The sequence below is a fragment of the Castor canadensis genome, chromosome 11 (genome assembly GCF_047511655.1).
Source record: "Castor canadensis chromosome 11, mCasCan1.hap1v2, whole genome shotgun sequence".
Taxonomy (NCBI): domain Eukaryota; kingdom Metazoa; phylum Chordata; class Mammalia; order Rodentia; family Castoridae; genus Castor; species Castor canadensis.
The window spans coordinates 109,335,635-109,350,304 of record NC_133396.1 but is presented as its reverse complement, the minus strand read 5'-3'; the positions used below and the strand labels follow the sequence as shown (position 1 = coordinate 109,350,304).

General features: G+C 40.3%; 1 protein-coding gene across 2 annotated transcripts in view; it reads left to right on the top strand.

Annotated features, from left to right (window-relative positions):
* Snx27 (sorting nexin 27) overlaps positions 1-12,916 on the top strand; it is an 86,473-nt gene extending 73,557 nt beyond the window's left edge. For both annotated transcript variants that reach the window (XM_074048095.1, XM_074048096.1), the window contains 4 exons: positions 7,086-7,235; positions 7,787-7,915; positions 8,271-8,330; positions 9,193-12,916. In XM_074048095.1, the coding sequence (XP_073904196.1) occupies positions 7,086-7,235; positions 7,787-7,915; positions 8,271-8,330; positions 9,193-9,240 (387 nt within the window). In that variant the 3' untranslated portion in view covers positions 9,241-12,916. The remainder of the gene's footprint in view (positions 1-7,085; positions 7,236-7,786; positions 7,916-8,270; positions 8,331-9,192) is intronic.
* The last annotated feature ends 1,754 nt before the right edge of the window (positions 12,917-14,670 follow it).

Genomic DNA, 14,670 nt, shown 5'->3' with positions numbered 1-14,670 from the left:
CTTCCGAGAAGCTAGGATTACAGTGTGAGCCACTGGTGCCCGGCTCAGCTTTAGGTTTTTAACATTACAAGTTATTTTAGTTGTGATATTAGCAATAGCAAAATCATTTGTTTTACAGTTTCTGTTTTTGCATTTGCTTAGATACTTACACTCAGTGTTTGTGTTTTGTATGGTACCCTAGAGCTGTGGTGGTTAATTTAGTAGCTATTAGCATCATATGCTATTTAAATCGAAGTTTAAATTCATTTAAATTGAATAAAATTTAAAACTCATAACTTTAGTTTCACTAGTCACATTTTCAAATGCTAAGTAGGCTCATAACCGCCATATTGGATGATGCAGGTAGAGAACATTTTCAGCTGTGGACAGGACTGCCTAGGATGTTCCTTAAAGATTTTTAAATTAGCTTTTAATTTGTATCTGCCATAAATACAGAGATAGAAATTGTCAAAAATAAAATTAATGAACAACACTTAGAAAAATTTTCTCTCAGAGCATTTAAAAGAAAGTTTCTCATTTGGCAAATTCACATGTAGCTAGAAATTCCTGAATTATAGTTTTCCATGGTTTCCAGGATAATAACTACATTGGTAATTTTGTTAGGTTGCTTACATTATTTTGTAACTTCTGTATATTTTTTTCTGAGGGAATATTTTTAAGTTAATTGAGTTGGAATAAGAATGCAAACAAGCCAGCCGTGATCTTAACTCATAATCTTATAATAGATAGGATAGTTACTTTATCACTTATATGATGAAAATAAATCTGTTTGCCCTAGAAAATTGCCAAAGATCAGGAAGCCGTCTTACAGTTGTCTACATATCAGCAGACTAAAATAAGAAATGCAGAAATCTTTTAAATACAATAAAATCTTGGCAGAATTTTGGTTAAGGGAATTTTTCTGTTGTATGAGGCAGGATTTTAAAATGCAACTTGTGTTGGTCGAGTGGCTTAAGTGGTAGAGCACCTGCCTACCAAGTGTGAGGCCCTGAGTTCAAAGCCCAATGCTGCTAAATAAATTAAGATGTTGGTCTGAAGTTGTCTTTTAAATAAATAAATAAAATGCAACTTCCACCTGTTCTTTAAGATAATGGCATTGTTGTGCTGGAGGTGCGGTTCAAGCAGTAGAACACCTGGTTTACAAGCTCAAAGCCTTAAGTTCAAACCCCAATCCCACCCAAAAAAGAAAAAAAAAAAGATAATGATATTGTCTTTTTTTAAATATTAATGTATCATTTGCATATTTGCATCTTTTTTGGTGAAAGGACTAAATACTAAAGTGCTTCAACCTCTGAAGTAATTCTAATTTTGTAAGAGCTTTTGATAATACCAGTATGAAATACATATTATTTCTTTGTACAAATAGTCCTCCAAACACATTATCCTTCTATTTATGTGTTTAACAAAACATATTTGTTGAGTACCAGGCACAGTGCAAGATGCTAGAGAAATAAATAGGTTTGGGCTGTTCTTTTGCAAAATAGTGAAAATATAGATGGAGTAAGTACAGAAATATGTTATGAAATCATTCCTAGCCTCAAGTTTATAATTTCATAGTCACCCTGTTAATAAGTAGAATACAGTTGATACACAGATGTTTTCGCCTGAGTCATTGACATGGGGTATAAAATATGCTTAAGCTTTAGTTTATGGAATTCTATTGTGTTGGAAACCTAATGCTGACACATAAGCATGTACTAGCCACATATTACTATAGTCAGATTTTGAAGAAAATCTTACCGAAGTTTGAATTTTATGTGTTCAGGTATTATTGTTCAAAGACAGTCTAGCCATGCCACTAACTATAGCAATTTAGTATGGCCCATAGATTGATATTAGGCCAGATCACTGCAGTTAGTTCCCAAATCACCATGAAACCTGTAGCAACTCAAAATCTTCTCTGTTTCTTTTGGAGGTAGTCAAGAGAATCTTGACAAAATATTCTAAGATTCTTGGTAGATTAGTAGGTTTAGTATAAGTTCCTTTCAAATCTCCAAATATAGCGTATGGCTCACATCTTTTTGATAATTTGTAATACTTTTTTTTGTCTTATACCTATTTAAAAAGTTAAATTGAATCTTAGATTTGGATGTTTGAGAATATAATGTGCATTATATTTTCTTTCCCTGCCTCTGTACCCCCCTTCTTGCTTCTCTTCTCCTATCTCTTCCTCTATTCTTAAACTGTAGACATGTGTAAGGTATGCTTTGCTTATGTTGATGTGACCCGATTGTGCTGCTGTTGAATTGATACAGTTTCTGTATTAGTGTTTCTCAATATAATTCATAATGGTTTCACACAAGGAAGCATGTATGGAAGTCACTGTTTCCCAAAATGTGGTCCCCAGCCCACTTCCATGGAAATCACTTGTGAAATCAGTGGATCCTACCCCATATTTACTAAGCCAGAGTCTCTAGGTGTAGGACATGGGGATCTTTATTTTTTTAAAAAAACCAAAACATACTGGTAAGGCTGGGCATGGTAGAACATGCTTAAATCTCAGAAACTTGGAAGGCTGAAATCAGGTGGATTGTGGTTCAAGACAGCCTAGGCAAAAAGTTAGCAAGACCCCCCATCTCAACAAATAAGTCGGATGTAGTGGTACATGTCTATCATACCAGCTACTAGGAAGCATAGGTCGGAGAATCATAGTCTGAGGCCAGCCTCAGGCAAAAAGTATAAGACCCTATCTGGAAAAATAACTAAAGCAAAAAAGGTCTGGGTGTGTGGCCTCAAAGTATGAAGCCCTGAGTTCAAACCCCAGTACCACCAAAAAACAAAAAAGAAAAGAAAAGAAAGCCCTTCTTTTACTTTTAGACCTGGTTCAAGCCTTGGCATGAAGGACAAAGAGTTCTTCAGAATGGACCTTGATGTATTCATCTAAAGTGTTTTGTACCTTTCCCCTTCTCTAGCATAAATGGGCCAATCTAAGTGGTATGTAAACCAAGGAAAGTAATTCAGGATCATATTTAGCTACTCAAAGCTTAATATGAAAGGAGAATGCACAAGATAATTTTTTGTTTTAAATATATAAGCGTCTTTGAAAGCAAATGCCCAAAGATACCTTTTCTAAATTTTGGATTTATGTAAAATTTAAATGTTTCTTCTCCTTAGACTTGGTGTAAAATCAGGAATGTTAGGAGTTGCCCACTTAAAACTGAGAAATACACCCAACCTGAGAATCTCTGAAAACCTAAGGATGCTTGTGAGATTTTACTTCTGGTTTCTCATCAAGGACAAAGGTGCCCTTCGTTTTCACGGAGGTTATTTTTAGAACTTATGCCAGTAAGAAGTCCTCTAAAGGTCTTTTTCTTTCAAGCACAACATTCTTGAATTCAGAGGGCGGGGAGAGGAGCCCGCATTTTGTGCTGGTACTGTTCTAGGCCCTTCACGTACATTCTTTTTTTTTGTTTTTTAGCAGCACTGCGGTTTGAACTCAGGGCCTTGCACTTGCTAGGCAGGACTCTAACACTTGGGCCACACCCCCTTTTCATTTCTTCTTTACAACAGCTTTTCAGGTTTTACCCCCTTGCAGGTGTTTCAAAGAAATGGAGTCTGAGAGATAGCATTCTAACCCAGGATCATGTAGCTTGTCAGCAGTGGAAGAGTCTGTGGAAATGGGATTTGAACCCATGTTTGTCAGACTTCAATGCATGTTTTCTCCTGTATCAGGGGAGAGAGCATGGCAGTAGTATCCTTTATTTCCAGGTGGCAGAGGGGAAGCTCCCAGATAGAGTAACTTTCTTAAGGTCCCAAAAACAAGGCTCAGGATATGCAGAATTCCTCATCTCTTCTGATCTCTTTTCCTAATCCCTGCCTTTGCATTCTTCTCTCTTTTTTAAAAAATCTATATAGTAAAACTCCCGATTAGAAATATGGCTGTAATGTTTGTTAAAACAGTAGTGGTGCCTTTCAAAGAAAAGAACTCTCAATAAATGTGTTTTATTTAAGCCTTTTTGTCAAGTATTGAGTAGAATGCATCTTAAGGTTCTGTGACACCCACTGGAATTTGCACAGGTTTTAAGCATCATTGAGCAGAATTGCTGCTTATTGAGCATATCATCATTTCTGATGAACTTTTTAGGAGAATGCCATGGATTGGATGCTAGAGGCCTGATTGCGGGGCATTCTTTTTCCTTTAACATTTTATTGTAAAAAATTTCAAACACATAAAAAGGTTGTGAGAATAATATGGAAAGCCCTCATGTACCCACATCCAGCTTCAGTAGTCTTTCAGCTAGCTTCCTGTCATTCATGTTTCATCCATCTCACTCAGTGTGTCCCCCACCACCACCACCCTGTGGCTTTTCTTTTTTATTTTAGTGATATTTGCATTTGGACTCAGGGCCTTCTGATTGTTAGGCAGATATTCTACCACTTGAGCACATTCTTAGCCCTTTTTGCTTCAGTTATTTCTCTAATAGTGTCTTGCATTTATGCTCAAACTCACTGGACCACAGTCCTCCTGTTTATGCTTCCTGAATAGTTGGGATGACAGATGCACACCCCCCCACCCCCCGCCCTCCAGCTTGTTGGTAAAGTGGAGGTGTCTCTAGCTTTTTCCCAGGCTGGCCTCAAACCCCATTCCTCCTAATCTCTACCTCCTGAATAGCTGGATTATAGTGAACCATCATGTCCGGCCCTTTTTTTATTTGTTTGTATTGAACACAGGGCTTTGTGCATGCTAAGCAGGTACTCTACCACTGAGCTGTACCCCCAGCCCCCTGGGGTTTTTTAAAAGAAATTTCTAGATGTGTCATTTCACAAGGCATTCCTTATTTTTCCCCTCACAGTACTGAAGATGGAATGCAATCTAATGGCCTTTGGCTCATTAGGCAAGTGCTCTAGCACTTGAGCCAGTGCTTCTAGTCCTCACAGCCATTTTTTAAGGCTTTTTTTTTTTTTTTCTGAGGAACTGGGATTTATTTTTGTTTTTGTTTTATTTGCAGTACTGGGGTTTGAACTCAGGGCTTCATACTTGCAAAGCAGGCACTCTACCAATTGAGTCATACCTCCAGTCCTCTCACAGGCATTCTTAAGAGAGAAAATGACTGAACCTTTTTGCTAGTGATAATGGAGCTTTAAAAATAATTTGTTATCATTTATTAAATATCTAATTATATGTCAAGTTCTATAAATATATTCAATGCTCATAAATAGCATTATTGCATAAGTGCTATTGTTAGTTCCTACTTTATAAAAGAGAAAACATAGGCTGCTAGGACTGAGTTCAACTAGCTTGCTTAAGGTTGCACAGTTAGGGAGTTAATGGGACCCGGCCACTTAATCACTTCTCTGTGATTAAGCTCTCTACCCTAAACTTTGCTGCCTGTTGTAACCCAGAAAGAGTTGTTGCTTATTCCATACTACCCACCTCATGTCTAGTTTACCAAAGTATAGCAGTCAAGGATTTCTTTTTCTTCATAGTTATATAACAGGGTTAAGTAGTATTCATGTTTATCACTGATATACAAAGGACAATTAAAAGTGGAGAGAGCAGGCATACTGGCACATGCGTATAGCCCCCAGCACTTGGGAGGCTGAGGCAGGAGGATCTCAAGTTTAAGCCTAGCCTAGCGACTTCAAGACTGGCCTGGATTAAATGGTGCCTGTCTCAAAAAAAAAAGAGAGAGAAGTATTGCAGCACTTCTAAATTGCCCCTGTCCCTATATTCTTATTACCCTTTTATGATTTTTCATCTTCAAAGTTGCTATTATTTTTAGCAAAGCAGAAATATAAAATAGGAAAGGGCTTTTTCCCTGGACTCTTAATTAAGTCCATGGTGTCAGTAGCAGAGGTCTTAAGTGCCATTCTTTGGTAGCAGAGCCATAGGTTGCCTTGTATCCTTTTTTATACCTGTGTCCTTTCTTCTCTTGGTAAGGCAGAAGGCAACTCTCCAGTGTATTCTAAACTCCTGCCCATCTATTTGAAATCAGCTAAGGTGCTGTGCTTTTGCCTTCTCCCTAGCATTTTGTACATACCACCAATGTGCCCTGTTCTTGGGTGACATGCAACTAAAAAAGGGTGTGGAGCCTCAAGGCTGTTTGCTTGAGCTGCTTCCCAGGCAATCCCCTAGAGGAAACCAAGTCAGACCATGAATCTTCTTTTTCTCCTTCTTTATTTTCCTTTCCCTGTTTCCCTCCTTCTGTCCTTCCACTCATCTTTTCCTCTCTCCCTCAATTCAGAATAGTGAGTTGAATGAAAGGCCAGCTTTAACTGTAATGGAGAGTGGACAAAGAGCTGAGTGACCATCAGTGTTCAGAGCCGTCTCTGCATTAGTCTTGTAGCATTGTGCCTGTGAAGCTCATATATGCAATTTGATTTGGTCCAGATATATAAGGGGGCATATGTACTGGAGGTACTTTGGTCAATGTGGCTGATTGGGGGGCTAGTTGATGACGGTTAAAGGGAAAGAAGCCTAGAAATTAAACCTGGGGGGTTTACTCCTGGTCGTACCACTTCTTACCTGTGACCTCAAGATAATCTTACTTTACTCTGGATTTCTGCAAAATAACTAGTTTTTAAATTTTCTTTCAGTTTTAACATTTTACGGGTGTGAGATTTTAGAGTTGCTGTGTGTGTGATAGTGGGATTTGAACTCAGGGCCTCACGCTTGCTAGGCAGGCATTCCTACCATTTGAGCCACTCCACCAGCCCTAGAGTTGCTTAATCTTCATCACTGAGATTGTTGTGACTTTTGATTGGAGAAGATACAGGGAGAAACATTAACTCTTTTACTTATTGTAAGGGTAGATTAGATTTCCCATCCCTTAGGTACAAGGAAAACAGAGGACCAGACTAAATGGGATTGTAAGGTCCTTTCTAGCCTTGCTGGTCTTGATTACAGTATCTCTTCATTTATGTATCCTCTTTAAGTAAGAAAAGGGGGTTGGAAGTATGAAGGCAGAAACTGGGAGTGGGATAAAGGATTGTCACAGAGCCCTGTCCCAATTTAGGGATGAGTGTGAGATCAGAGGCCAGATCTTCAGGTTGCTGGGTGAGAATACTTTTTGTATGGTCCTAGCAGCTCTTCACTGTTCTTCAGCTTCATAGTAACACTCTTTTCCCTTCCTTTTTTTACCTAGTACCTCAACATGCTAAGGACTTGTGAGGGCTACAATGAAATCATCTTCCCCCATTGTGCCTGCGACTCCAGGAGGAAGGGGCACGTTATCACAGCCATCAGCATCACGCACTTTAAACTGCATGCCTGCACTGAAGAAGGACAGCTGGAGGTGAGAGTTCAGCATGGGACTGGGCCAGGAGCATTGTGAGTGACACTTTGATACTCACTTGCTATGTTTTAGTTTGTCTTTGTAAGGCAAATGAACATAGTAGGTTTTTTTGTTTGTTTTTGGTGGCAACAGGGTTTGAACTTAGGGCCTCACGCTTCTTAGGCAGGCGCTCTACCACTGAGCCACTCTGCCAGCCCTTTTTTGTATTGGAGATAGAATCTCAAGAACTGTCTGCCCTGGGTGGCTTCAAACCATGATCCTCCTGAGCTCTGCTTCTTGAGTAGCTAGGCTTTCAGGTGTGAGCCACTGGCACCCGGCTGAACACCATTTTGATTAGGGTAAATAAATAGGCACTAGATCCACACTGATCCTCAACTTCACTAGCTACTTCCACTGGCTTTTATTCTTTTGTCACAGTCCTTTCTTTGAAATGTTACAGACATCTCTATTCATTTCTCTTCTGCTGCCTGGCTCAGAACCCCCTTTCCTCAGCTTCCCAGCACTCTTAATCTCAAACTATACACCTTACTCTGTTGTTCTTGATTGTCCAGAACCAGGTAATAGCATTTGAATGGGATGAGATGCAGCGATGGGACACAGATGAAGAGGGAATGGCCTTCTGTTTCGAATATGCACGAGGAGAGAAGAAGCCCCGATGGGTTAAAATCTTCACACCATATGTGAGTGGGAGATGGCAAAGCATGGGGAAAGTAGACTGGACTTCAAGTTTTCTTTAAGCTAAATACATCAATGCGAATGAGAAGTTCTCTTAAGACCACAACCTATTTGAATCTTAGAGCCCCAGGTTCGTCCTGTTTTTTCTTTAGGCCTTACTAGGATTGGCAATTTCACATCCCGCTTGACTCATAGTTACCACTAGGAGGAGCTAGAGAACAGTAGATTGCCAGCCTCCATTTGTGGTACTAAACTGAATATTTTTGGAAAATAGGGTGTTGGTGCAGGAGTTTAAAAGCGTGGCCCTGTAATGCCTGGTCTTGAGAAGTCAGTGAGGGTTGCTACTTTTTTCTTTTTCAGTTCAATTACATGCATGAATGCTTCGAGAGGGTGTTCTGCGAGCTCAAGTGGAGAAAAGAGGTAATTCTAAAGAATTCTTGAATTAACTTCTTCATCTTTTGATGAAGTTTGTAGGCCTAGGGCAAAAAACCTAGGCCCTTACCTCTATTTCTGTCTTTCTAGAACATTAGTTAGAGACTGATTATCCCATGTGAGCCAGGACATTGTTCCAACAAGGCTGGCCTCTCGTGAATGGGCTGTCCAAAAAAATGTCCTGCTTCTTCCCTTGTCTAGAGGGTGGACATTGGCTACAGGCAATTCCGTCTCTCATGACTCCGTGGACCCTCTACCTCTTTTTTTTTTTTTAAATCAAATCACCCTTCTTGTTCTTGACCCAGAAGGACATTTATCCTCAGTTTTAACTGTCTGAATGAGTCATGACAGTTTCTAGACTAACCATGAATGCGTATGGGGGTAGGGGAAGTTTTTGCTACTGCTATCTATAGGTGTCAGTACTGGAGCAGAATTTAGAAGATTCTAAATACTTAGCTTTTTGTGCTCATAGAAAATCAGAGGATCAAGAGGTAAAGTCAAAAACATGAACATTTATATCTTAGTATAGTAGAAAGAATGTTGGACTGAAATCATGTCTAGGTTTTCTCGTAGTTTTCCTTTTTCTGTAATTTTGATCTTTCAGATCTTTTCAGATCTTTACATCTGAATTTTCTCTTCTGTAAAACAGGAAGACTGAGCCAGTTAATTAGTATTCAAGGTCCTTCCAGGTCTTAAAACACTATGACTCTAAATGGGAAGTTATATCAGGGAAAGAGGCCAATCCAATTGAGTCACCCAGTCATATTATTTTTGTTTCTGTTTGAAGGTTGTCTCCAAATTGGAGGAGATACAGCTTCCCAATAACTCTTTTCTTTTTTTTTCCTTTCAGAATATTTTCCAGATGGCGAGGTCACAGCAGAGAGATGTGGCCACCTAGCCTTTCCTTATCCCCTGCCCTTCTCCTCTCCTTCATCTTCTTTATCCCTTTCATCTCCCATGTCAGAGTAACCATTAACACAAAAGAAAAGAAAAAGAAAAAAGTCACTATATTCAAAAGCTCTACACTAAATATTATTAATAACTCCCTCTGAATTTCATGTCTCTGGAATTGAGCTGATAGAGAACAACAGATTGGTTAGTAGCAGAAGTCCACTGAAATAAGATAGAATAAGCCAAACCAACTCACCAAGGTATCTTTGTCCTTTTACCTGGGCCCCATACCAACAATCTCTCCTTGTACTATATTTTTAAAACTGGAACTATGAACTTCATCCATTTGCACTGTTCAGACATATATATGTATGTATGTAAAAAATTATATATACACAAATTAGCTGCACGTATATACATATATATATTTCTTTTTAAATTTCATATTGATGGCAGTACCTTTTTTAGCTTGTGTTTTTACACACCTTTCACTAGAATTCATGACCTCTCTCGTGCTCTCTTTATTTTGAAACAAACTTTAAAAAGGAAAAAAATATTTACAGGGAAAATACCTCTCCTCATGAAGGACTTGAAAAGTTTACAACCTGCTTGGGTTTCCCCCCTTTTTTGTATCAAGTACAGTATCTGGCTCACGGGTTGCCATAGAGTCTGAGGAGCAAGGAGTGAAGTATCTTTATCTTCTAAGAGGGTGCTGAGGAGGAGAAAAAGGTGTGTTTCCCACAGGCAGCAAAGCTGCAGATCTGCAAGGAGAATCTAAAGACATGGAGTGGTCTCTTGACTGCAAGACAGTTTTCCTGGTCCATCCATTCCATATCTCCTGCACCTTCCCTAGGCCCCCTCTATGCTTTCCTTCCACTGGCCCAGTGTAGAGTGGAAGGTGGACTCAGGAGGCTGAAGAAACCTGAAACACTTTGTGGTTGTAATTTATCATCTCCCTGTCTCTTCTGCAGCAGAAATAGTATTAGGGATCAGGGGTAAAGCTAATATCTCAGGCACAAAAGTTGGATCTGTGGAAATAAAATAATGCCCTGTATATATAGGGTTTTAACCTGTTCTACTCCTGACCAATAATGAAGTCTGTGACTTCATTAAACAGCATATTGGGAAGAGAACTGACCGTATCTTCAAGGCCTCAGGGAAACTTGGAATAGGTCTATGGTCTATGTCAACCAAACCATAGACCTATCCAGGCTAGCAGAGGGCCCAGGAAGGAGTGAGAATATGGTTGATTTTGATTGGATCTCCACTCTTTTCTTAAAAGGAGTCTGAAGGAAAACTGTTTTGTTCCTCAAAGAGTTCTCAGACCTTGCAGTTAGACCTTTGAGACCTAAGATCAGAGACCAACATAAATTATAGGGTAACAGACTCTGAATTCTGTAGCTGTTTTATAAAGAGCATTGAGTCAAGCTCAGATGAAAGTGAAACACATCTTTGATCCCCCCTTCCCTTCACCTTCTAAGTAAAAACTTCCATAGGGTGGTATCCTCAGCTTTGTCTAGCTGGGATGCAGTCAGAATTGGTTGTAGTCAGCTCTGCTGAGCAGTGTTGGGGTGGTTTGAAGCTTCTCTTTTGGAACTTGGTTTTGCAGATCATTGTGAGGCCACTTTTCTGTCTCTTGAACTCTTATCCTGGCAGCCACTTGTCCCAGAAGGTGTGGAATCATGTAGGACATCCTATCCTCACTCCCCTTCTCCAAACCCAGGTAGACTCAGAGTGCAAAACATATGATTGCTATATATTTAAAGTTGCAGAGGGTAATTTCTGGTTTGAAGGCTTTAATACAGAATCAACTCTTCCTTTTGGTTTAAATGAATTTAGTAATGAGGCTTTTGGAACTAGCTTTGTTCAAGCTGTAAAAATAGCAGTAGTGTGCCACTCCTCATAATGGGAGAGGAATGAAAAAAATTGGAGAGTTTATATGGCAACCCTAATGCTAACCTTCAGATATGAGACACAGGGATTTGGAGGCTTCTGAGTGGGTAGATGTTGCTCTGTTCCATTTCTGACATAACATTCACTTGGTGCTTTGGAGATTGGGTGAGGGCCCCAATAGGTAGTTGGCATGTTACCAGAATCTGTTTAGGAACAGCCTCTACTTGAGACTGCCCCACTAACCAGCACCCAGCTGCAGCAAGGAGGCGGAAAGGAGGGAGACCCCAAAGGATAGCAGCACCTTCTCTTTCGCCCACATCAGGCCTCCAGTAATGGAGGCAGAGGTCACTGTAGCTGTAAGATCCATAGGATCAAGCTCTTCTTTGCATGAAGCAGTGTTAGGTGTGACTCTACTTCCCCTTCCCCTGCACTTCCTTTTTCTAATCCCTACTGCATTTCTTAGCCCTGGCTTCTGCCCAGGGAGGTGTCTGCCCCATCTTCTTTTGCAGTTTGTCTCTGGGAAAAGGGAGGTGAAACCCCCTCTCCCCAGCTTCACCCCAGCAGGATCTTCCTGGTCTCCCATTTTTGTCCCTTCCACACTGGCTTTCTAGTCTCTGGGGCAAAAGCTCAGAGCTTTTTATGGAAAAGGAAAAAATTTAGGCCCTGAGAAACCTGCCTCTGTAGAAAGGTTCTCTTGGGCCATGGTTTGAGCTCACTGCTCTTTATATATTTTATTCTGTTCTCCATTTTTCTGCCCTCCCCTTGCCCTAGGCCTAAGCTCAGCACAGGTACAGATATGTGTGTGCTCGGGGCAGCTCCTAGGCCTGGACAGAGCTCTCAGGGAGGAATTAGATAAATATTACCACATTCTCATGCCTGCCCTATTTAGTTTCATCCTTTAGTTACCTGGGCCAGTAGCTTTGGGTTATCCCCTCTTGTAGCTCCAAACTCAATGCTTGGAGCAGCAGAATAGGGCACTGACAGGAGGTGACACCTCTCTCATCTCACAGTTTGCCAACTTACGGGCCTAGCTTCTAGGATGCAGTTTTCTTGAAGGGATCTGCATGCTAGTTGACCTGAAGTCTCCAGAGCTGGAGACCACTGTGCCCTCCCTTCTCTCCACCTTGCTGTCTGGCAGACTGACTTAGCAGTAGACTTCAGCACACTGATGATGTTCCTTCACCAGCTTCATGGGTCATATTAGCTTCCTTTTGGAGGAGGGATGATGTGACTGAATACTCGGAGGGAGGGAGGGAGAATACAAGCAGTGGGAGTGTTTCAGCCCCCCAACTTTCAGTTCTACCTGCTCTCTTCCTCTTAAACTAAACCTGAGCATATTGGTGCCAGGCCTTTTTCATACCAGGACAGCAGCAGCTCCCTCCTCAGCAATAATTGAGGGTGTTTTGGAAGCTTAGGGTTCTGGGGAGGAACACAACTGAAGAGGGGCTTAAAATGGGGTGGAGGCACTTGGCCAACTGCTAAACTTGGACACCAATTTTATATCATGTCCCCTTTTAAGCTGGTGAACTAGGCTTCAATTTTTCCCAGACCGTGCACACTTTTAATTTATTTGAGAGAAACTCTAATTGTATTTTCACTGCAGTATCTTGTATTTTTTATTTGTGATTTAAGAAATGTGAAGAGAAAATACACAGACACATAATGGCTAACAGTGTTTCTTTCATTCCTTATTCTAGAGCTAACCACTCTAAAATTGTTTGGTAATGTCACTTAGTGTAATTAATTGTAACATATTCTTTTAAATAAATTGATTTATTGATGAAACAGTTCTTTGGTTTCCTAGACTACAAATCCTTTGGGTTATGTGGGAAGAAGTGAAGAGAGACCTTTGAGATTATAGTTACTATGGTCAAGCTGAAAATGAGAAGGAACATCTAACCAGTTTTTCTAAGTAACTAATGGGCAGTCTTTTGAGGGCAAGAGATGAGAAGGGTGGAAAAAGGAGAAACCAGCGAAGTCCGTGGTTTGTAGTTCTGTTTCCAGTGGTTCTGTTTCCACTGGGTTCTGATGGCTCATGCCTGTAATCCTAGCTACTCGGGAGGCAGAGATCATTAGCCAGCCCAGGCAAAATAGTTTGTGAAACCCTATCTTGAAAAAAAATCCATCACAAACAATAGCTGGTGGAGTGGCTATTCAAGGTGTAGGCCCTGAGTTCAAATCCCAGTACCGCCAAAAAAAAAAAATCCTTTTCCCTCAGTTCTCAAGAGTTAATTCAGCTTGTCCCTCCCATCTGCCAGTGTACACAAAATCCTGTTACAGTTCACATCTGAGTACATATAAAACCAGGCAGAGCCCTTGGGATGGACCTTAGCACTGTCCCCTCACCTCATCTCCAGCAACATATACTTCATTTTTCAAGTAATTCAGGAAACTTTTTCTTTTGGGAATCTGAACTGAAAAGTACATGTCACCCCTAATGAATGCCCAGAAAATACCAGGCTCTTTGCCCACGCCCCTGAGAGTAAGGGTGGTCCTTTGCCTTTCCAGAGGAATCACAGGTGCCAGGCCTCCTTAGCTACTTGTAAGAGTACCTGCTCCTCTCTGTGCATGAAGCTATCAACTGAATCTGCTCTGAAAAGCTCAGCATTTGTATCAGGTCAGACATTTTTAGTGCTTTTATAAATCTTCATTTCTTACTATTTTTATAACCCCTGACTACGTGCTTTTGTTCCTTAGTTGATGATTGTAAGAGCAAGGACTAGTTTGACATTTGGTTTGGCATTTTTGGGAGAGACATTATTGTGGATCTCATTCATCCAGCTGCCAGCATTGAATATTTGGAATCATAAATATTACTGTACTTAGGGGAATTTTTTTTCTTTAACAAGGAAAGAACTCATTGAGAAGTAGAAAGTGGAATTACAGAATTAGAATTATGGAGGGTACAGTCAACAAGCATTATCTATCTACTGGGGGGGGAGCATTGTGGTAGATACTGCAACAGATACCAAAGCAAAGCAAACTAGTGCTCATTTGCAGCCTCACAGAGGAGTGAGACGTTTGCAAAAGATCATGATACAGAGCAGTGGAAGGTTTCAAGGATATGCGTGAAGAAAATCTTGAAGAAAGTAGTATTTAAGATGAATTGTTTAACATGAGCAGCATTTCAGCAAGGAGGCATCCAATGAATATTTACTGCACCAAACACTGTAGTGATGGGGGATGAAAAGACTTGTCCAGAGAACAATTAACAGTTCTATTCAAGTGGAACTTACGACATGGGTAGGAATAAAGTGAGAAGTAAGGCTTTAAGGAGCTTTCATGCTTTAGAGATACCCTACAATAAAAGAAAAAGTTTTTCTTATCAGTTGCAGTTTAGAAAGATTGACATTTCAGAATACAGTATTGACAGAAGGGTCAATTAGGAGACAGTAAGTGGAAGCAGTGGTATTTGAAAAGAAGGAAATGGATATGAGAAAAAAATCTTTATTTTTTTATGATGGAGTGGCTGTGTAGCCCAAGCTGGCCTTGAACTTTTGACCCTTATGCCTCCACCTTCCAAGTTTTGCATCCCTCTCCCCCA